This window comes from Sinocyclocheilus grahami, unplaced genomic scaffold (genome assembly GCF_001515645.1).
Source record: "Sinocyclocheilus grahami isolate Dianchi unplaced genomic scaffold, SAMN03320097.WGS_v1.1 scaffold687.1, whole genome shotgun sequence".
Lineage (NCBI taxonomy): Eukaryota > Metazoa > Chordata > Actinopteri > Cypriniformes > Cyprinidae > Sinocyclocheilus > Sinocyclocheilus grahami.
Window position 1 is genome coordinate 457,958 of NW_015505866.1, and position 23,882 is coordinate 481,839.

At 37.9% G+C, this 23,882-nt stretch overlaps 2 protein-coding genes across 3 annotated transcripts in view; one reads left to right on the forward strand and one right to left on the reverse strand.

The window, feature by feature from the left end:
* Positions 1-965: 965 nt before the first annotated feature.
* On the forward strand, positions 966-11,445 carry LOC107559481 (transmembrane 9 superfamily member 4-like). 2 transcript variants are annotated; one of them, XM_016243325.1, is made up of 18 exons: positions 967-1,071; positions 1,951-2,046; positions 2,932-3,039; positions 3,377-3,476; positions 4,933-5,101; positions 6,009-6,153; positions 6,375-6,498; positions 7,048-7,166; positions 7,259-7,370; positions 7,473-7,543; positions 7,635-7,767; positions 8,006-8,087; positions 8,180-8,255; positions 8,362-8,445; positions 10,260-10,435; positions 10,529-10,592; positions 10,690-10,809; positions 11,257-11,445. In XM_016243325.1, exons 3-18 carry the CDS (start codon positions 2,935-2,937, stop codon positions 11,428-11,430), a joined length of 1,854 nt encoding a protein of 617 aa, XP_016098811.1. In that variant the 5' UTR covers positions 967-1,071; positions 1,951-2,046; positions 2,932-2,934; the 3' UTR covers positions 11,431-11,445. The 2 variants fall into 2 exon arrangements, with proteins under 2 accessions (XP_016098810.1, XP_016098811.1); XM_016243324.1 differs by lacking the exon at positions 1,951-2,046 and having other exon boundaries at positions 966-1,071.
* Positions 11,446-16,963: 5,518 nt separating this feature from the next.
* LOC107559482 (zinc finger protein PLAGL2-like) overlaps positions 16,964-23,882 on the reverse strand; it is a 40,728-nt gene continuing 33,809 nt past the window's right edge. The window contains exons 2-4 of the mRNA XM_016243327.1: positions 20,774-20,850; positions 20,173-20,587; positions 16,964-18,707 (exon numbers count right to left, since the gene is read on the reverse strand). Coding sequence (XP_016098813.1) covers positions 17,249-18,707; positions 20,173-20,474 — 1,761 coding nt within the window. The 5' untranslated portion in view covers positions 20,475-20,587; positions 20,774-20,850 and the 3' untranslated portion in view covers positions 16,964-17,248. The remainder of the gene's footprint in view (positions 18,708-20,172; positions 20,588-20,773; positions 20,851-23,882) is intronic.

Genomic DNA, 23,882 nt, shown 5'->3' on the forward strand with positions numbered 1-23,882 from the left:
CAGTAAAGCATGGAGGTGGTAATATCCTTTTATGGGGGTGTTTCTCTGCAGCAGAGACTGGAGCTTTTGTCAGGATAAAAGGAAAAATGGATGGGGCAAAATACCATCAAATTCTTGAGGAAAATCTGTTGCTCTCTGCAAGAAAGTTGTTAATGGGAAGAAGGTTTCCCTTCCAACATGACAATGACCCAAAGCACACAGCAAAACTGAGCACACAGTGGTTGAAGGAGAAAAAGGTGAATGTCTTTGCATGGCCTAATCAGAGCCAAGACTTAAACCCCACTGAAAAAATCTGTGAAATGACTTGAAGACTGCAGTCCACAAACGCTCACCATCAAATTTAACTGAACTTGAGCAGTTCTGCAAAGAAGAGTGAGCAAATATTCCAAAGTCTAGATGTGGAAAGTTAGTAGAGACAGAGACATATCCCAACAGACTAAAGGCTGCAATTAAAGCAAAAGGTGGTTCAACAAAATACTGACACAAGGGGGTGATCATGTTTCCAACTCCGTGATTCTGTTTTCCTCTGACATGTTGGTGTTATATCTTTCACTTGGATGTTATAAGTTGCACTGAGTAAATACAGCTGCATAAAACATAAACTGTGTCCATCTCATTTCAGGCTGCAAACCAACAAAATTTGATTATTGTAAAGGGGGGTGATTCTTTTTTATACCCACTGTGCATGTGTGTATGTATATATTATCCATTCATATTAAGGTTGATATTACTAATGATAAAGAATTAAAGGCCACAGTGTATTAAAACTGTATAAAAATTAATAAGGAAATTGAATCCATAAATCTTCACAACTACATATATTGATAAATATGATTTACATTTTAAATTCCTCGTTTAAATGCTGAAACTTCCACTGAGCTGTTGCCACCCTCTTTTGTCAATATTCATAAGCCTTGACTTCCTCGTGAGCTTTGAGAGTGAAATGACATCCTACCGCCAATAAAACACCAAAGAAGAAGAAGAAGAAGAAGAAGAAGAAGAAGAAATGACATCCTTCCTGTGACGTCTGCGATGACACGCGTAGTCAAGATGGCGGCGGCGGCGGCGCTGGTGAGTACCGACGCTAAAGTGACTTCTGTTTGTCTATTTCACAAAAGGTTTGATTTCACACTGGCAGAGATGACCTAATTTAAACCATTTTGTTTTGCGTTGCTCATTGTTAGTGTGTCATTTGATGGGATTGGCTATTTCCGCGCCGTGGATGCCGATTAAAAAAAAAACAGCCGGCTAGCATAAACACTTAGCAGGTAGCTAATTATCGAGTGTTTGCTAAGAGCGAGAACGAGTTAAAATCCTGATCTAATCTAAAACCTAAGCCATATGATGCAGACAGCTCTCGTTACTTTAAAAAAAGCGACGGTGTTTCATAGTAAACGGTCTGTATCTGCTCTGTCAGTCATTGTAATGCGTTTGCGCTGCTTTAGCATTCACTGCCTCACGAAATATAAGGAAGATGATGCTGATAAAGTAATCAAATCACACTTGCTGAATTAATTCCCTTCATAATTTATTAATGTGTTGGCAGCGTTTGTGAATGTGTCCACTGACACTTGTCGACAGTTGAATAAAGTTTTGGTTTAATATGAAGAGTTTGGAGACCATTTATGTCATTGTATTAAATAATGGGCCATTAATTATTGCAAAATAACCCCGACACGAAACTGACTGCACATTTCCCAGCATAATTAAACGACAACTTACCAGTTAAGTAAATAAATGAGCATTCTGCATTGATTTAAGTGTAACTGATTTTGTGAGGAAAGAAGTGTGTGAAAAGAGTGTTGTTGCTTAAAGTCGGTATGAAAGGAAAATTCACACTATTATTCATCCACTTATGTTACACTTGTAATTTTCTGACCTCATAACCTTAAATCAAAATGTCATAACTGTGTAATGTGTAAATCCAATAATTAGGATGTTTCTCTCTAGTGACATCTGCAGGACTCCAATCATTCAGTCTGCTTAAGCCCTGCCTCTTTCTTGCAGTCGACTTCATGTTTGAGTGCAACACCCACATCTCAAAATGTAAATCAACGATCCATGCATAAAACCAATTTTTATTTTTTATTTTGGTAACCTGTTTCACTCAGACATGCGCCACGATACAGAAGAGAAGATCTGTCGCTACTTCTGTTTCATTGCGACTGTATTACTCCAACTGTACTATGTTTCCACTCCACACCACTCACACACTCTAAAAAAAGCTTGTTTCAACCCAATGTTGGGTCAAATATGGACTAACCCAACTGTTGGGTTAAATTTTGGTTACATTTTTAAATTAGCTTTTTACCCCAACAGTTGGGTTAGTCCATATTTGACCCAACATTGGGTTGAAACAACCCAGCATTTTTTAGAGTGCATACTCTGGTCTGGACCGCGCAAACACAGAAAAGCGAGAGTGATAAAGACAATGAAAAAAAAGTGCAGTGCTGTTTTTTTTCTTTTTTTCGTTTGATGACTGTAATTGTTTGTCTGGACATGTAATTAAGGTCGTTTCGCATTTTTTAGAGTGCATACTCTGGTCTGGACCGCGCAAACACAGAAAAGCGAGAGTGATAAAGACAATGAAAAAAAAAAAGTGCAGTGCTGTTTTTTTTCGTTTGATGACTGTAATTGTTTGTCTGGACATGTAATTAAGGTCGTTTCACATTCACCTTGCTTTACCTGTCAGTATAGTTTATGGATCATTTATCACCTGGTTGTGTAATAGAGGGTATTCACTCCAACAGCAGAGCTCAATATTAACATCAGTATAAGTAAAATTACAATCACCTGGCCATTGTTCAGTGTTACAAGAATGTATGATTTTATTTAAAGTGTTGACTGTCAATGTGCTTTTTGGTTTTGCAACAAGATTAGAGATGAGTAACTAAAGAAATTTGGCTTTGTGTGTCTTTTTTGTCTTTGTAGGAGATGTGGGCACTGTTAATAGTGTCCACGCTGCCTTTAGTAACACCTTTTTATGTACCAGGGGTTGCACCTATGAATTTCCACCAGAACAGCCCTGTTGAAATAAAGGTGAAGCCTCTCACTTTAAAAAAAAAAATTATAATAAAGAATTTGAGTTACAAATTTGAGTTGGGATTTGCCTTTTAACTCTGGCTTAATTATTTCTTTCACTTTAGAAATGCTAAAAAAACAACACTTTTGCTCTAGACACATCAGGTTCTAGGGTAGTTTACTTATGTATTGACCACTTGTTTTCCACACAGACATGTCTTTCCAATATTTATTGAACTAGATACAGGCCACAGTGTTTGACATCTTTATCACTCATTCCACAGATTCTTTCTCCACAGGTTTCTAGATTTTTGTATTGTGGTGTTTATAAAATTTACCTGTTTTTAATTACCAGGCTGTAAAATTGACGAGCTCTAGAACACAGTTGCCCTATGAGTACTATTCGCTTCCCTTCTGTAAGCCTGATGTCATCTTTTACAAGGCAGAGAACCTCGGTAAGGATCATGTGTCATTTCACTGCAGTCACATGTCTGAAATATTTAAAGGGATAGTTCACCCAAAAATTAAAATTACCCCATGATTTCTCACCGGTAGGGATGTAACGATTCACTCAACTCTCAATTCGATTCGATTTACGACTTTGCTTTCACGATTCGATTCACGATTTCTTTAAAAAAATGAGATTTAAGACAAATTATAAATTAAATGTGTCCTTTTATTATTGCTTGGACAAAATGCTGCACGTTTCTTTGTTAAATTGAAATGTGACACTATAATAATATAGCACTTGCATATTATTGCCCTTTTGTTGGTTTTATTTTCTTCTATTGTCCTCATTTGTAAGTCGCTTTGGATAAGTGTCTGCTAAATATCAAAATTTAAATATAATGTAAATAACAAAACTACATTGAAATTTTAAACCAAGCCCCAAATTAAATAACACAAATAAAAGAAATCTCTTCATATAAACAAACTAAGGCTTTGTCTGTGCTCTTTCCTTTTAAAATGAAAGGCAACCACTGCATTTTAATAATGATCCAAACAAAGATGCTGCAAATATGCAACATAATCAGTTTTTAAATCTAAATTGTTGTATAATTTCGAAATTTGAAGCAAAAACAGAATGGTTTGACTTCAGTTTTGTGAAACTATAAATAAAAAATATCTGCATGAAACACACAGCAGACGAGCTGAATGAGATGCAGATGCACTCTCTGCCAGCAGGTGGCGTTTAAAGCATTTCCTTGGTTTCCGCTGTAAACAAAGCAGCGCTGCACTTATGAACTTTAATATGCATTATACAGAGGCAAGATGAAAAGAAAAAATACCATCTAAACTTTTTTCTAAAGACAGTAAGTTCCCCTCATACATTCATATAAACACCTACCCCTAATTGAATCGCGATTTGTTTAGCATCTCAACCGATTTGAATCGTCACATATTTGAATCGATTTTCAACCGGCTCGCGGTTAATCGTTACATCCCTACTCACCGGCGATTACGCTACATCCTACATCATCCGCTGGAACACCACTCTCTCGTGAACGTGTGTGTACGGCAGTTAGCAGAAGCTAGAGATTACGGTTTATAAAGTTTTAAATATGGATATTTTTCTTACACAAACAAAAAGGCCTTTATTAACACCCCAGAGCCGTATGGAGCACTTTTTATGATGGATGGATGCACAATTTTATTGGGCTACTGAATCTCAATACCCATTCACTGCCATTATAAAGACATTTAGTTTTGTATTTAATAACTCTGATTGTTTTCATATGAAAGAAGAAAGTTATATATACCTAGAATGGCTTGAGGGTGAGTAAATGGGGTAATTTTCATTTTTTGGGTGAACTATCCCTTTAAGCATTTATAGGTTTAAAAACAAAAGCTTGCAGTGAGAAGGTTGACATTTCTATGTTTCTCATTTTGGTAATGATGATATGTGATCAGGTGAGGTGTTGCGAGGAGACCGTATCGTAAACACACTGTACACTGTTCTCATGAACCTGGACAAGAAGTGTGAGGTGTTGTGTAAAAAGCCTGATGATCCCATCAAACTCAGCGTGGAGGAGAGCAAGCTGCTAGCTGAGCGCATCCAAGAAGAGTACTATGTCCACCTGTGAGTCCCTCCTCAACTGACCACACTCTCCGGCCTCATTGATGAAACATTACACATTCAATGAAATGCATCAGTTTAAACGTTATTTCTGCTAGTGTTTCATGAAAGAAGCCCAAATGCGAAGTGCTGGCTTTTTTTTTCCTGAAAAGTATTTTTCTATATATAAGACATGTCAAAAGTAAAAATTCAAATGCACAACAACTTATTTCTGCAAGCTCTAATGAAAGTGGAAATAGATTAGTTAGACAAGTCGACTTGCATTAACATCATCATTTACAAAAAATAAATTAAATTATACACTACTGTGAAAAAGTATGGTCAGGAGTGTTTTTATATTAATACATTTATTCAGCAAGTATGTATTAGATAAATCAAAAGAGACAAAGACTTTAACATCATTACAGATATTTGTATTTCAAATAAATGCTTTTGAACTTTGTTCATTAAAGAATCCTGAAACCGTGTATCGGGGTTTCCAAAAAGGAAAGAAATGAGCAGCACAACTGTTTTCAACACTGATGTTAATAAGAAATGTTTCTTGTGCAGCAAATCAGCATATTAGAATGATTTCTAAACGAGCATGTGACACTGAAGACTGGAGTGATGGCTTCTCCATCAGGAAAAAAATACATCTCAATAATATTATCATAGAAAACAGTTATTTTACATTGTAATATTTTTCAATATGAGTTTTTTTCTGTATTTTTGATCAAATAAAAGCAGTCTTGGTGAACGTAATAGACTTTTCAAAAACAAATCTATCTAACACCAAACTTTTGAACAGTACATTATTTTATGCTGAATATCCTAATTCATGCAAATCTCCACCTAGAGATGCAAATCCACAATATCTGCGTAGTTCATTGTTGTCAGTAGTTTTTGATTAATGTGTTATTCATATGAACAGTATTGCAGATAACCTCCCTGTGGCCACACGGCTGGAGCTTTACCCAAACAAAGAGGAAGGAATGGAAGAGGAACAGAGGAAGGACACACAGAAGGATATCCAGTTTGAGCATGGCTACAGACTCGGCTTCACCGAAAACAACAAGGTAGTCCTGAAGAGCATCATTTTCATTAGCAGAATTTTATGCCAGTCTATAGATGTAGACAGTGAGCAATTATTTATTCATGGACATTGATTTCCATAACAGAAAATTGCACCTATTGACCTATCGTGGAAATATGCATTATTTTTGGTGATATCATTTTGGTTCTCACTTCTGATTTTGCATGATTGATTGACACATACTGTCTTGCTCTGCCCTTGTAGTTCTATTTGCACAACCATCTGTCATTCATCCTGTACTACCACAAAGAAAAGGTGGAGGAGGATGTCGAACACAATTACAGAGTTGTACGTTTCGAGGTGATGCCAAAGAGTGTAAAATTAGAAGGTAAGTCACCAGCAATGCAAGGAAATGTAAAATTTAAATTGTGAAACATGTTGATAGGTGGGGTGATATGATGAAAATTACAGGCCTCTCTCATCTTTTTAAGTGGGAGAACTTGCACAATTGGTGGCTGACTAAATACTTTTTTTCCCCACTGTATGTGGGGGCGTGTTAGAACGAGCCGTTTTAGGTAGGCGTGGTTGACTCTTAACTTTTATAAAGAATATCTCTTTGGATTTGAGACTTTAGTTTTTGCAACTTTACAGATCTTCTTTATGCACCAAGAGCTTGTAACACTCCAAAGAGAAAGGAAAAATTTAAATCGCATCATTTCACCCCTTTAAATAACACCTCACCTACCCAGACATTTCAACTGTATTGTATTCTTAAATATTTAAATCTATTTTATTTGTATTCATATTTTTATTTATATGCATTTATATCATACTGTATGTTGAAAATATTGTACTGTGTATAGACCTAAAAAGTCACAAAGACACTTTGTTTATTTACTACCATTTTGTTTGTTCTTCCTTCACTCATGTGTTCTAGATATAAAATCAGACGAGCGAAACACATGCACATTACCTGAAACGGTTGCCCCCGTCCCTCAGGAGATCGACCCGACTAAAGAGAACAGAATTCTCTTTACCTACTCTGTGCACTGGGAGGTGAGACACTTTGCCGCCTCAGTCAAGAATACTGTCTGTGCCTTACATGATCTTGTTTGTCTCATAAACCGCTGCTCTGTTCTTCATTGCAGGAGAGTGAGGTGAAATGGGCCTCTCGCTGGGACACGTACCTCACCATGAGCGATGTGCAGATCCACTGGTTCTCCATCGTCAACTCTGTAGTCGTGGTGTTCTTTCTGTCAGGTGAGGCTGATTTTCATCTTCATACTCATTTGTCTGCTTTATTTCGAAGCACTTTTTCTATTGTACTGGTGTCTTGGTATCTAAGCAAATGTATGTCTGTAGGCATCCTGAGTATGATCATCATAAGGACGCTGAGGAAGGACATTGCCAACTACAATAGAGAAGATGACATTGTAAGATGCATTCTGATTGGTTGCTTGCCTTCTGATTCTTATCTCTTACATGATGTTATCTCGGTGCTTTTTCTCTGTTTGTCACTAATAGGAAGACACAATGGAGGAATCTGGTTGGAAGAATGTCCATGGTGACGTTTTCCGCCCACCTCATTATCCCATGATTCTTAGTTCCCTGTTGGGATCTGGCATCCAGCTCTTCTGCATGATTCTCATTGTTATCTGTGAGTATTACGCTGATCTTTTTGATTTTGTTTTAGGGTAGCATATGAAGCTAATTGCTAATGACCAGGCCTGTATGGAATCTGCGTGCTCAGAACGGCAGAAAAAATTTCCCACATAATTAGAATGACTGTCATTCATACAGTGCTACATATCCCTTGCTTGTTAAATGTTCATTAATTCAACATTTTTGATACATGATTCATAGATATGATGAAACTGTGCATGTGTGTTTTGTAGTTGTGGCTATGCTCGGGATGTTGTCTCCATCCAGTCGAGGAGCTCTGATGACAACAGCCTGCTTCCTCTTCATGTTTATGGGGTAAATACACAATAAAAACACCATGTACTTTCAGGTTTTGCTTTTTCAAACGTGGCCATATTTAAACACTGCCCATGTGTTTTGTCCTGCAGTTTGTTCGGAGGTTACTTTGCTGGAAGACTTTACCGCACTCTTAAAGGCCACAGATGGAAGAAAGGTGCTTTCTGTGTGAGTACAAACTCTTGATGCATTTGTGGCATGAAAATAAATGAGATTACCTGGCTGAAAGAATAAGGAAATATAATAACATTTATGTTTATGTGTGTCACTCTAGACTGCAACTCTGTACCCAGCTGTCGTCTTTAGCATCTGTTTTGTTTTGAACTGTTTCATCTGGGGAGAACACTCTTCTGGTGCTGTAGGTATCTGGTCAGACTGATGCAATTAGCTGTTTAGGCAGAAAGGTTATATAAGGCTATTTATATGTTTGTTTTGTTAATAACCTTTATTACTAATTTAAAATTAATAAGGAAACAAAACTGTTCAGCCATTTGGAGATACGCTACTGTTCAAAAGATTGGGGTCGTTAAAAATTTTTGGAAACATACAAAAATACAGTAAAAACAGAAATATTGTGAAATGTTATTACAATTTAAAATAACTATTTTCTATTTGAATACATTTTAAAATGTGATGGCAAAGCTAAATTTTCAGCAGCCATTACTCTAGTCTTTAGTGTCGCGTGATCCTATATGCTAATCTGGTGCTGAAGGAACATTTATTATTATTATTTTTTTAATATTATGTTATCAATATTAAAAACAGTTGTTATGCAGAGTATTTTTGTGGAAACTGTGGTACATTTTTTTAAGGGTTTTTGATGATAAAAGAACAGCATTTAATTGAATTAAAAATATTTTGTAACAATGTCCAACAATGTGTTTTTATTTTTGGTCACTCTTGATCAATTTGATGCATTCTTGTGTTCATTTCTTAATTTTAATTTCAAGCAAAAAACAAATCTTGCTGACTTTAAAGGTGACATATCATGAAAATCTGACTTTTCCAGGTTTTAAGTGCTATAATCAGGTCCCCGGTGCATCTACCAACCAAGGAAACATGAAAAAGATTAACCCAGTGACTTTGTTTTGGTAAACCTTTTTCTGAAAGCGTCTGAGAAAACGAGCGCGTCTGATTACGCTCCCTTGGTGATGTGGCAAAGGGATCTCATTATAATATTACCGCCCCTTAATCTGTAAGTTTCCACCCTCGGCGCCGTTATTGTGTTTTCGCAAGCGACAACGGTGTAGCAGTTCTAATGTCATGGCGAAAGTTTGAGCAAAACTGTTCTGTCATTGGCTGCACAGACGAGCACAGAACACTATTTACAGTCCCAGTGTCAGAGGAGACAACAGAGCAGTGATTTATTAATTTATTTAATGTATATTGCTGCTGCCACACAGATCTAAAATAAACATGCAATTTATTTCCCAGCTGTTTACCTTCACAGACAAAACCGACTGTTTTTTGTAACTCGTGTGTTTTTAACGTAAACTTGTGTGTGAATGAGAACTTAGTTTAGTACTCTCATGCTGTGACAGCCGCTTTCTGTCCGTGTGCTTCAGATGTGTGCGCTCAGAAAACCATATATAAGAAGTTTAAACTCATATGGTTTAAAACGCATGATTTCAGCGTAAACATGATAATCAGAACCAAAACAGATGTTTGTTTTTTTAGCAGAAACGAGCTGTAATGGCGCAGCTCTATTCTGGAAAAGGGGGCGGAGAGCAGCAGCTCATTTGCTTTTAAAGAGACTGGCACGAAAAACAGCGTGTTTCTGCTTCCACTCAAAATAGGCGTTTTCAAAATGGTATAATAAATGATCTGTGGGGTATTTTGAGCTGAAACTTCACAGATACATTCTGGGGACACCAGAGACTTGCATTACATATTGTAAAAAGGGGCATAATATGTCTCCTTTAAACTTTTGGTAGTATGTCAGTAATCCCTTTCAGTGATGGATTTACAGTTTTACTCTGTAAAGGAGTCATTAGACTTATTTAAACACTTGTTTGAAACGATAATTCATGAGTCTGTGTGATCCATTAGAAGAACAGCCATTTGTTTCAGACAGAAACTAGTCAAGTTGTATGCTTCATCAAGCAACTTCCTCTTGTTCAGCTTGAATGTTCCTGTACACTGACTGCCATCTCTCATCTGCGCATATTTCAGGTTCCTTTCACTACAATGCTGGCTCTGTTGTGTATGTGGTTTGGCATTTCTATGCCTCTCGTGTATCTGGGCTACTATTTTGGTTTCCGAAAGCAGCCGTATGACAATCCAGTTCGTACCAATCAGATTCCCCGCCAGGTCCCTGAGCAACGCTGGTACATGAACAAGTTTGTTGGGTATGTGACACTCTTTGTGCAGTCTGTGATTAGTTGATTTAGCAGTTTTAACTTCAGTGCATGCTTGATGTGATTATTGATCTCTCTCTTTAGTATCCTGATGGCAGGAATCCTGCCATTTGGCGCCATGTTTATTGAGCTCTTCTTCATCTTTAGTGTAAGTCGAATAATTTATATAGTGCATACATCTGGTAAATGTCATATTGATGTTGTGAATAAATAAGCTCACTGAGGTGTGTTATACTTTCATATAGGCTATCTGGGAAAACCAGTTTTATTACCTGTTTGGCTTCCTCTTCCTTGTCTTCATTATTCTTGTGGTTTCCTGCTCTCAAATCAGCATTGTGATGGTGTACTTCCAGCTTTGTGCAGAGGTGGGTATATGGTCATGGAGCTCAAGGGAACTGAGCTGTTTAGTATTTGCAACAGTAAATATTTGCTGTTACGTGTACAGCTATGCATTAAACACAACACCACAGGTATAATACAAATAAAATGTAATTACAATAAATCCACTCTCAAAACTTCTCCGGACAACATTTAGACCCTCCTGTGTGCCAAAATGCTGCTCAGTTTCATTTATTTGGTGTTTCTTTGACTCAATGTCCACACAAAGACACTCACTCAGGCAGAAGATAAACAGGCAAATATTAAGAGTTATGATAACAAAAGCGAAGGTCACTTGATTTGAATGAACGGCAAGCATGCTAAAGCACCTCTAAAATAGAGACGATATGCACTCGGTGTGGTACAACTTGAACAGAGCTGTCAGTAGACACTGAATAAACACCTGTCAATCATTGTGGCTCCTCCCCCTACAGGACTATCGGTGGTGGTGGAGGACATTTCTCGTGTCCGGAGGTTCTGCCTTTTATGTCCTAGTCTACGCTGTTTTCTATTTTGTCAACAAGGTAACTATCTTTACTTCAGCTTGTTACAGTAGACCTGTTTTATTTACTGAAGTGTCTTTCCTATTCAACACCTTATGTTTTTAATGGCAGAGGGGGTGTACGACATTATTTTTGGCTTAAACCGGTATTAACCGTAAAATAAATTGAATCCCACTGTGTACACATTATTTAGACAGTCTGTTTTGTTTTTTTATACGCTCTGTACACACACACACTAGGGATTTTATGGCAGTTTGTGTTTCTGAGAATGAGATGTTTAAACAGAACCTTGTGAGACAAAAAAAATGCCTTCAGCAACATTCATAAATTGTTTAAAGGCTGGGTCTCATGCTTTTGAAGACATTGAGGGTTAGTTGCATATACCATTTTACAAATTAACATTGTGTCCTTTTAATATAACATTTGATTTCAACTTGCTCCTGTCTTTGATTCAGAACTGAGTTCTTGAATGCTTGTCTTGTTGAGTGTGTGTGTGTGTGTGGTCATATTTTGGCATGGAATGAAATTATGGGATGTAAAGACATAAGACAAGGACATTAAAAAAGTAGATCTCCTTGTGTTTGATGGTCATTGGACCCAAAAGACTCTTATAATGATGCAGTATCACATTGTTTGTTTGTTATTTGCCATTAAGAAAAAGGTCTGGTTTTTCAAGGTCACACAAATTTGATGTTCCACATTAGAAAAGCCATTTTTATGTACAAATCTTTCTGCCGTGTATTGACTTCACCTATGAACTATTGCTGTAGCCAAAAACGGATGTATTTTGGTGGAGTTACCCCAAAATTCAAGGGTATCAACACAAACGTGTGCAGTGCCCAGCAGGTAGTGGTATATTTGCTTACATCCATGGTACTTTATAGATATTAATTTAACATGGCTATCATTTTTAGCTCGCTCAAAACACAAGATACAATATTTGGATCCCAATTCTGACTCTTGTGCAGTGACGTGAAGCAGATGCAGGATTCAGTAGTTTAAAACACTAGCAAAATCTACTGCGTTTGGATCGGGCTGGCTTCTTCATCTGTTGTCCTCACATGTGACTTCATGAATAAATGCAAGAACTACAGAAAACATTTTCTACAGATGTACTTTATTCTGCCTGTTGCATTGGGTCAATGGGTCTGTGTATGTTTATGGTGTAAATACAGTGCTTTATATTGTTGCATTTTAGTCTTTTTTTTTTTGTGGAGCCGTTTGTCCCATTATGTAATTGTTTTAGCATGTTATTTTTTTTCTTTAAGAGTCCTTTCCTTTCTCTTTTAAGAATGTCCATCTGTAATGTATAAAACAATAAAGGTGCCAATATGTTGACATTTGAAACACCGTCCATGTTTTGTTGAGAACATTGTTTGTTTGCTCAGCATGTTACACATGAGCATTTTCTCCAATTCGGCCGTTCTGGGAGCAATTTCTCAGAAGAGTAGGAAGTCAGAGCCTTGGCTGTTCTTGGAATACAATACTGTAAAACCTTAGATTCCTCCAGATTTAAGTCATAATTTCACATGAGAAATTATGGTGCGTTATGTATTGTTGGTGGGCATTTTGGGCCTAAAACAACGCTTGGAGATGTGAAAGTATAGGTTTGAGATAGACTTTATAATTAAGCCTGGCTATAGCTCAGTTTTTTATTACTTGGTATTGTGCCGTTCTAGGCCTTTTCATTTGTGTGCTGTGGTGTGGTTTCCGGTTCTGGCCGTATGGTATGTGAATGGCAGTTTTCAGCCATAACCAACCCGTTTCTTCTCGCACCCTGTCCCACCGCTGCAGACAGGAAATCAGACGCTTAAAAAAAGGACACCAGAAATATGAAACCGTGGGTTTGTCTTTTAATAATTTTTAACATAACACATTACAAGTCAAATGGTACAATGTACTGTACAATAAGTAAATAGGTTTGTTGTAATGTCATCTCTTTGGATCAACCAATATACAAATCTGTCAACTTTACAATGCAGCAACTGACCGCAGGTGAGCTGTGTAACAAAAAAGCAGACTGTTTGTCTCCGTTATGCTTTTTTTTATTTTTTTTTATTTTTTAACAATTCGTCCTGTCAATCATCCGCTCCATGTTATATAAAATAGTGTAAGGATGAATATTCCATTTTTTAGTTTTCACCTTTTTTCCAGAAGTCATGGTAATAAGCAAGTACTAAAAATAGAACGACTATATTGCTAAACAAGTTACATAAAAAGCTTGGAATGCAAGACATACATTAAGCTAAAATATCAAACTACAAGTGGATTTTGTCCTCTGCGGACGTACCCATTTTCTCACTATAAGCCGAAAGAGCATTTTATTGAATAATTTTTCCTTTTCTTAAAAGTCGGATTGTTTTGATTTACCCTAGCTTGGTTACCTCATAATTTCCCTTAATATTTCTGTTATAGGAACCAACTAGTATTTTGGGGAATAAAGGACAAGTGCATTGATACAACAGAGGAAAATATCAATTTAACTTGGTTAATCTGTCTTGCTGGTTAAAAAAAACAACAACAAAAAACACCTGAAAACTAAAATCAGATGCTGCGCTCCAACTATCCAGGTAGTTATTATATAAAACTTCATTTGAACCAAAAGTGCTTTTTTGGGGGCAGAGAGCTGGGAATAATTTCACACCAGTTGAAGCTGCCAGCTTGCTATTATAAATGCTGATTGAAAACACCTCAGTTATCGATGGAGTTGGAAATGTTTTTTCTTTTGTTTATGGCATTGATGATTTGATCAAGTTTCAGAATTCAGATGCTGCAAGATTCAAGGTTACTCTAACGTCTATTTTAAGATTAAATGACGTCCTCAAATGTATGACAAGACAATGTGGGAAAAGGGCCAATGCTGTTAATATTTGTGAAAATCTATCTAAAATACTGTTACTCTTTTGGGAAACGAGAAAAACAAAAACGACATAAAGATGAATAAACTCTACACATCAAACTAATGGCACATACAAGATCAAATACAAAATTAAAAACAATGCTCTCCTTTTTTTCTTTTTTTTTTTTTTAAGGTTTAAAAGTGCTAGAATTCAGATCCGCTCAAAGAAAACCCAGGGAGGACAAACTCTAAAATTGCCAAAAGACTTTAATTCTGTTAAACACATATCTTCCTATTTCTTAAAAATAAATGATAAATTATCTTTTTTTTTTTTTTTTTAAGTTTGGATAGCTTCAAGCCAAACGACAAATATATGTGAATTGTCAATTTTGTCTGTACACAAAATGTACAGTTCAAATCATTTAAAATGACCTTTTATGTTTACATTTTTTTTAATTTTTTTTTTATTTATTGGGAAAATGACCAAAAATCCATGAATGCCTGTGAATCATTATCATCCCACTAATGTAGGGAAAACTCAATGTTTTTGGCTTTCTTATGAAACAATTATTTCTAACAAAATCACTCTTAAAGTATAAGCAACACTCATTTAATTATTCTTTAGTTAGCAATTGTGCAAAAATAAGTTTCTTCTCCCCAGGTTTTTGGTATGAAAAAAAAAAAATGAGGTGATGCGTTGTATTGTTTTGAGGTCCTGTTTCAACAAACAGAAAATAATATAATGACAAAACGACTAGGCAATATCCCAATCAAATGTCCCATGCTTTGAATGTCAAAGACCAGGCTGGTGACTTCTTTGTGTCTCTTTTCAGACCCTTTTCATAAAATGTTCATTCGAATCAAAGCAGCTGAGGAACAGAGAAAACGGACAAACAGTTCACGTGTACTACTGTGCATGTTTTCTGCTAAAAGATCATTTGCAGTTTAAAATGTTTCCAGAGTGGTCTATGGTTGCTGGCAACCACAGCACAAAGAGCAGCATAATATTGTTTCGTCTTAGTTTTGCGATGTGGCCTTTTACCTGTCTATGGTCTTTCCTGCTTGTGAGATATTCACATTCACTATAAGCACAGATCTGGACACAGAATAGATTTACCCAAAGGGATGATGTGAAGAGAAAGAGAGAACTATATCTGTTTGTATGAGGCACTGCCTTCACTGCAGGTACATTGATCATCGGTTTCTTTCCACACAACCCTTCCTCACATGGCCATCGGTAATGAATGATTATTTGGTAAGAACTTGTGCAGTCCACTTGCTGGGAAATGGCAACTTATAAGAGATTATATGACAAAAACTCCTCTAAATTCCAGTTTTTGTAATATCAAAACTGAACATTTCAGTGCGACGGTGTAAATGATCACGGAGGTTAAAATCTGTACAACCAAACACACAAATAGACAGCATCAGTCAGGTCTGATCGAATACTGAGAATAAAAAATGCAAACTGAAACCTGGATCACATTTTGGGCCTCTAGTTCATGCTCTAAAGATTAAAGACTAGTCCATTCTACTGGATTATGCCACTATTAGTCTATTATATGCAGGTAAAATCCCATCCTATTCATCTCCTTTGACTCGCATGGAAAAACAAGGAACAGGAAAAGCTATAGGGAAAAGCTAATACTTCATCCATTTTGTTCAATATGATGCAAGATACATAATTCTGTAAACCTGCTAGACATTTTTTTAAATCCATCAGCAATTTTTTTTAATACAACTATCTAAATTACAAAATGTTCTTAAAAAGAAGCAAATATAATATATATTTTTGATGTGGTACTTCGTACACTGCAAAAAATATTCTTGTTTTTGTTTTGTCTTTTTTTTCCATTCACATATACCAGGGTTATCACTACAATGTATGTCTCTCTAAAATATAAACCTGACTAAAATACTTTTTTATTCTTAAAATACATATATTTATATCATGATCTGGTGGGAAGGATGTGGAAGTGAGATATAGTTGCCACGGAGACTTAAAATTAGTACTGGAAGGAGGAAAAGCATTTCCAGACTCAGATTGCTGTGGAGTATTCAAAAGTACTTGGGGGATGTTTGAACTTTATGTGTGCGTGTGTCTCTTTTCAGGAAGTGTGAAGGTAGAGTGGGGAAAGGGAGGGGATTTCAGTGGGTCACCTTGGCAACCCAAAGAGGTCAAGTGCCTTCTGCTGTAAACAAAGTGCTTCTTTTGAGATAAATTGTAAACCTGCAAGATTTGAATGTAAATTTCTTTTGCTTTAGTTCTGTCAGTGATCACATTGTACCAAATGAACAAATTGTGCAGTTTTTTTTAGCCTCTTTGCCTTTCTATTTTCAGTCCCTCTGCTTCTCTCACTTAAAAACTAGTTACTGACCATTCCAACAAGTGTAAATTTGTATTTGCAACCAAAAACCCTGGAAGAACACATTTTAGATTATATTTTCATCTAATCAGGTGCACAGTATTTGTTTTTCAACTGATTTGGAAATTTGTAATAACAGTGATTTGATTTGAGTCTTTTTTACAAAAAGAAAAAAAGAAACCAATTTCACTCCTTCATTCCTTCACTAATTCTTCTACTCCTGGCTATGAAGACGGTTTTAGTTTAAGGGCAACCAACTACTACCTGACTTTAAGCTTAACAGAATAGAGACAACAGAGCAAAGTCAGGCCTCACATTTGGAAAAGAAAACTAAATTCATATATCACTTCAAACTAGTCTTTCAGAGTCTCAAAGACAGATTAACTTTTCTACATTAATCTTTTCCTTTTTCTAATAATATTATTACTTTATAAAGTATGCAGTACCATGCCTTACGGCCTACTGATGCTGCTGTCTAACTACAAAATTGTAGGAGAGGGGATGGTGGGAGAGGTTCAAAAGTGTATTCAAAAATCATAGCTAAAATTCAGACAGCCTAAATAATATGCTTGTTTTCCTCCAGGCTCATTAAAAAGCTGTTGTGCGCTTTTTGTTAAGGATTCTATGTGTTCAAGTGTTCTACCTCCCCACCCCTAGGTGGAGCACTAATGCTCCTTTGCCCTGAGGCCCTGTGGCAGGCCAGGTTGGGGTGGGGACCTCATTGAAAGGCCTGGTGAAAGCGAGGCAGAGTGGTCATACTGAGGCTAGAGCTGAACACTGGTGGGAGTGGGTGCAGAGACCCAAGACCGAGACCCCCACCGGAGCCTGGTTGCTCCTGAGGTTGAGGTTGCAAAGAGGTAAGAGGCACTGCAGCTGTGGCAGCATGTGGTTCGGCAGCATGCGAAGATGCTGACGATGATGAGGAAGAAGAAATGGTGGAGGGCGTGGAATAACCCATCACCAGTCCTCCTGAACTCATGGGGGCACTGTAGGGTGGCAGATTGAGTGGAAGAAATCCCAGCAGATGAGAAAAATCCATGTTAGCAGCACACAAAGACTCAGCAATGACAGCGGGGCTCTTGGACATGAGTGGGTCCCCGCAAAGGTCATCCGACAATCCTGCCGGAGGTTCCATACCCTCCTTATTGGGTGAAGCTGCTGAGTGGGGGTTGGCTGAGGGTGGCGGAGGAACCTGGAGTCCACTCTGTAGATCCATCAGGAAACTCTCCATCTCCACCTTCAGGGGCTTGTCCATCAGGTATGAGGTAGATCCGAGCTGGTACTTGGGCAGTGGCTGAGGGTGCTGCTGTTGCTGATTTTGTAGGGGAGGCTGCTGCTGATGTGGAGGTGGGGAGTGGTGATGATGGTGAGGGTGGTGATGGTGATGATGATGTGGGTGATGGTGGTGCAGTGATGATGGGGGCTCCATATGGCAACCCATTCCCATGGCAGTGGATAAAGACCCTGGAACCAGTGAGTGATGGTGGCCCACTCCCGGATTGGACATGGCCTGGAGAGGATGAGGGTTGTACATGCCCATGGGAAAAGGGGTGGCACCATGGAAAGACTTTGCCATCATTGAGTCCTTGGTAGGTCCCATGCTGCACATCATAGGGCTTATTTCTTCTTTCACAGCACAAGGTGGAGACCCAGACCCAAGTAAACCCAACATATCTGGGGACTCTGTCTTGATCTTCAGAAACTCCTGTGAGTGGCTCTTCTTGACATGACGCGTCAGATGGTCCTTCCGCCCGAAACGTTGGGCACAGTACTGGCACAGGAAGTCTTTGCGTCCCGTGTGTACCACCATGTGTCGGCGAACATCTTTTCGTGTGTAAAAGCGACGATCACAGTGGTCACAGGGGTGTTTCTTCTCCTTGGTACCGCCTGAAGACTTGCCTGAGTGGCTCTTGAGGTGCTCCAAGAGTGCAGGCGTGCTCTCATAGCTTTGCAAGCACACCTTACAGGTAAGATCACCGGCTGTGGCTGAGTGCATGGCCATGTGGCGCTTGTAGCCCAGCTTTGTGTTATAGTGTTTGCCACACTCTTCGCACTTAAAGGCCTCTTTATTGGGGTCGTGAGTCTGCAGATGGTTTTTCAGGTGATCTTTGCGGTGAAACATCTTTTCACAAAATGAGCACTGATGAGTCTTCTGTGGGGAGTGTGTGGCCATATGCCTACAAAGGAGACAAAAAATAGTTTTTAGCTAAAGATTGACACATTGGAAATTTCTAACTGAAATTTTGTATTCATTATGCTCATGTCAGACTGCAAGGGGACACTCTAAAGTAGGGGTGTCCAAACTTGGGTCTTGGAGGGCCACTGTCCTGCAGAGTTTGGCTCCAAATTGCCTCAGCACACATGCCTGATGTTTTTAGTATGCCTAGTAAAACCATGATTAGCTGGTTCAGGTGTGTTTAATTAGGGTTGGAACTAAACTATGCAGGACAGTGGCCCTCCAGAAACAGGACTGGACACCTCCTGCTCCTGGATGAAAACCTTCCAGCATAGATAAGCTCAAACCAGCTACAACACACCTGTCTGAAAGTTTCTAGTAATCCTTAAGACCTTAATTAGCTGGTTCAATTGTGTTTAATTAAGGTTGCAGCTTAACTCTGCAGGAAGTTGGCCATCCAGTAGCTGGGTTGGACACCCCTTCTCCAAGTTATAAACTAGGGATAGGCAACGTCGGTCCTGGAGTGCCGATGACCTGCAGAGTTTAGTTCCAACTCTAATCAAACACACCTGAACAAGCTAATCAAGGTCTTCAGAATTACTAGGGCTACAGGCAGGTGAGGTTTTTTTTCAGGGTTGGAACTAAACTCTGCAGGACATCGGCACTCCAGGACCGATGTTGCCTATCCCTGGTATAAACTATTATATCAGTGGTGTCCAAACCTGCTCCTGGAGGACAGATGTCCTGCAGAGTTTAGCTCCAATGCACCTACCTTTATAGTTTACAGTAATCCTCAAGACTTTGATTAGCTTGTTCAGATGTGTTTAATTAGGATTTGAGCTAAACTTGGCAGAACAGTGGCTCTCCAGGAAAAGGATTGGACTACACTCCTGTACTATACTTTATACTATTTTAACCCAGAACAAAGCAGCTGATGTACTCAATTAAGGGTACTATGAATACATATGGAGTGTTTGCATACTCCAGAAGCAGGCCACAATGTACTCATGGTGAAGTTCTTTTTCGTTTTTTTTTGCAATGGCAGTTTCCGATGCTAGCCATGCTACTGAGAGTGGTGTTTAGATGAGAATCCTGTGCACTTATCTTCTTAACACAACAAACATACAACAAAAACGACAGCGATGAGAGAAGAGCAGCATCCGATCATAGGGATGAGGTTCATGTTTTCACTCATGTCTGACCTCGACAAAGATTTCACTGTTAAAGAAGGTGGAGCTCAGAGCACTCCCACCTATTATTATGTACTTGCCATGGACAAATGGCAGTTCAAAGTTGTTAAACAGCTTTTGGAAAGTTTTCCATAAAATCCACGTTGGCAAGGTGTTTCGAACCACCAAGATAAATTGGTGGTTTTGGCCAGATTTAGTTTAAAATTACATTACAAAAATGTATTCTTCTATTACACTTGAAGTATATTGTGGCCTTTACATGCAAGTAGCACCTACCTAAAGAGCTTATATTTGGAGCTGAAAGCCTTAGGGCAATGGGGCTGGGAACAGTGGAAAGGTTTCTCTCCTGTGTGACAGAACGCGTGGAGCCGGAGCTTATCCTGTGAGCTGAAGAGGGCACCGCACACCAAACACTCGTTCCCACTGCCTTTCCCTTCCCTCTCTTTTTTGTTCTCTGTCTCTCTTTCCGTCCTCCCTGCAGCGGGACCTCCAAACACTTTGGTGGCGCCTCGTCGTTCCTTGTCCTCCAGCGTCAGTGTGGCAATATGGTGTGGGGCATCGGCGGCAGATGCTGCCATGGCAGCCCTAGGGTGCCGTTGCCATTGAAACTCGGCCGTGGCTGCCCTGCCTTCCAGGCTCTGGTTCGATATCGCAGCGACGTTTAAGGGGATGCAGGCTCCTAAATTGTCTGCTATGTGTACAACATGTGACCAACAAAAAAATAAATAAACAGCAGGCATTTTTAAGCATGTCGATTTATGTTTTGTTATGTTTATGTTATGTTACACACAGGGAGACAGCCAAACACAGTGCTTACACCCTTTTGTTTGAGCTGAAAACTTGTAATGTAAGTGCTTTTTCTGTCTTTTTTGTTTACCTTCACACTCTCATCCAGTCCCACCTGCCATGACTGAGGCCGAGTAGATGACGATAGTGCTCATCATTATCTTCACCCTTTCATAGAAAAAAAGACATACATCATTGATTAGTGTTTCTCTTCAAATATCTGATTTAAATTTTGTTTTTTTCAAATATTTAAAAGTAACACTTTACAACAAGGTTTGTTAACATTAGTTAACTTGATCTAACTGTAAACAATACTTTAAGAGCATTTATTGAACTTAACTTCACAAGTTGTATATTTTACCATTATTTGCATTAAGAATGAACAACAAACAATATTTATGTATTACAAACATGTTAATAAATCAAATAAAAATTGTATAAATATTTACATGAATCAAGATTAATAAATAGTTAATGTTCATGGTTGATCAACAGACACATAAGCTCTAATATAATTTACAACAATAAAATCATGATTTATCTGACATTATGGGTTCCTTAGAACATGAAGGTAAAATGTGCAACTGCCTGTGGGCATACTGTAACCATTGTAAAACACGTTTCCTTTGCCACTACGCTAGCTAGAGGGCAGTAATGTACAGAACTGTAAACTGGGCAGTAACAGCAGTTGGCAGTTCTTCTCTTGCGATACCACATCAACAATTGAGGTGCACAAAGTAAGCTCTGTGTGTCCATGCATGTTCTGTCATGCACGTGTGAGCATGTACTCCAGTGTTATGAAACCGTGTAAGGCTCCTGTAATCCTAAAGCAAACACAGACACAAAGCTGCCTCTAGGGATGACAAATAAATTAGCCCTTAAATAGCACTACCTGTTCCACAGAAAAAATGTATACTTAAGTAAAACCCCATTGCACAACTATCACACGATATTACCCGTGTCGTACGATACGTACGTCGTACGACACGGGTAATATCGTGTGACGTTGTATGTAAGATCGTACGATATTACGATAATACACTTTTATCATGGTTTATAAGACATTGATTTTATTAATATTATATATTGGTGTACTTTGGCAAGATAACATGTCCACTGGTGGACAATAAATAAATACATGTTCATAATTATTTTAGAATTATTAAGCATAGTGTTTTTATTACCATAATAATGGAGAGACTATTTGTACTTTTAAAAATAAATATCACATCATAAAACTAATGAAGGCAAAAGGTGATTAAAACAGTTCAAAGCTGTTTTTGAATATAATTTCATTATAGGTATTATAAATATAAACATAATAGGTTTTATAAATAACCTGTACTGTAATGTAATATTTATAGGGACAAAGTCAGAGAATCTCTCGTCAATGAATTATGGCACATTTGAGACTATGTTTTGTACACAGGGCCATACTCATATATGACCCTGGGCCACAAAACCAGTCTTAAGTCGCTGGGGTATATTTGTAGCAATAGCCAAAAATACATTGTATGGGTCAAAAATACTGATTTTTCTTTTATGCTAAAAATCATGTTCCATGAATATATTTTGTAAATTTCCTACTGTAAATATATTAAAACTTAATTTTTGATTAGTAATATGCATTGCTAAGAACTTCATTTGGACAACTTTAAAGGTGATTTTTTTGCACCCTCAGATTCCAGATTTTCAAATAGCTGTATCTCGGCCAAAAATTTGTCCTATCCTAACAAACCATACATCAATGGAAAGCTTATTTATTCAGCTTTCAGATGATCTATAAATCTCAATTTCGAAAAATTGACCCTTATGACTGGTTTTGTGGTCCAGGGTCACATACAGCAGGAAACCCACCACAGCACCACCCTTCTCATGCTCCTGGCACATCAGTACCCTAGGGGCATTCATTCATATACTTCCTTTGCTTTGGTAGTGAGTGATACACTCATATCCCTTTCCTGATTATTATCTACATTATTTTGCTTAAGTATTAAGTATTAAGCATTTAACATTAGTATGGGGTATTATGCATTAACATCCCTTTCCTGATGGATGCAGTTCCAGTTCAAAATCCACCTGTTCCCTGCTGACCACACAGTTTCTAATGTGGCAAAAACAAAGAGTCACATGAGCCTAAAATGTAAACACTTGCAAACAAACACAGGTTACTCCTGTTATACAACAGACTTCATAACCAAACAATAAACTACTGAGTACTTATTTGTTAATTAATTTGTTGGGGTCAACAATCAATACTTTTATTTAGCAAGGATGTATTAACTTGCTCTAAAGTGACAGCAACGGCTTTTAAAATGTCACAAAAGATTTATTTCAAATAAATGCTGTCCTTTTGAACTTTCTATCAAGAAAAAATGCAGCATGGTTTCCACAAAAATACAAAGCAGCACATCTATTTTGAACATTGATAATAATAAGAACTGTTTCCTGAACAGCCAATCAGCATATTAGATTGATTTCAAGCAGCCTTGGTGAGCATAATAGAAAAAACAATCAACCAACCCCAAACTTTTGAACAGTAGTGTAAATTAATGCATGATCGTCTATTAAAGTCAACAAAAAATATATATTCCACATTCCTTAACATGAACGATTCGGTGTATATTATTCTAAAGACATAAGTCTTCTGTCCATTCTGGCATGGGACACCCACTCTTCATCCAATCAAATCGCCAATGATAAACTTTACACAAGATATTTTTTCCTTACTGATTATCTTGTTTAATTCAGAAATATGTAACATTACAGAAGTAAACAAGTTGCAAATGACAATTCATGTTGACTTTAAAGTAGTATGTTTATCCATATGTATGTGGATAAGAGGAAGCAACAGCTGTGTGGCGCTGCTGCAGTCGTCACCCAGCGGGGAGGGTGCAGGGGGTGACACTACTCCATTCAGCTGCTCCAGGGAGCCCTGCGCCATTGTCACGCTTCTCCACCAAAAACATTCCACATGCATACATCCCATCCATCACACAGCGCATCTAACATGCTGTATGCACACTCAAATAAACACTGACTTGCAATTCTGACACTAAATCCAACCTATTCCCAACAATACTATCTAAATAGCTACCTATTAAAAAGTGACCAACATTCCTGCGTACAAGTGTATCCAGGTAATCTGAACAGTCTTTGAGCGTTTCATTAGAGTTTGACACATCAGTTAGTGGGGGTGT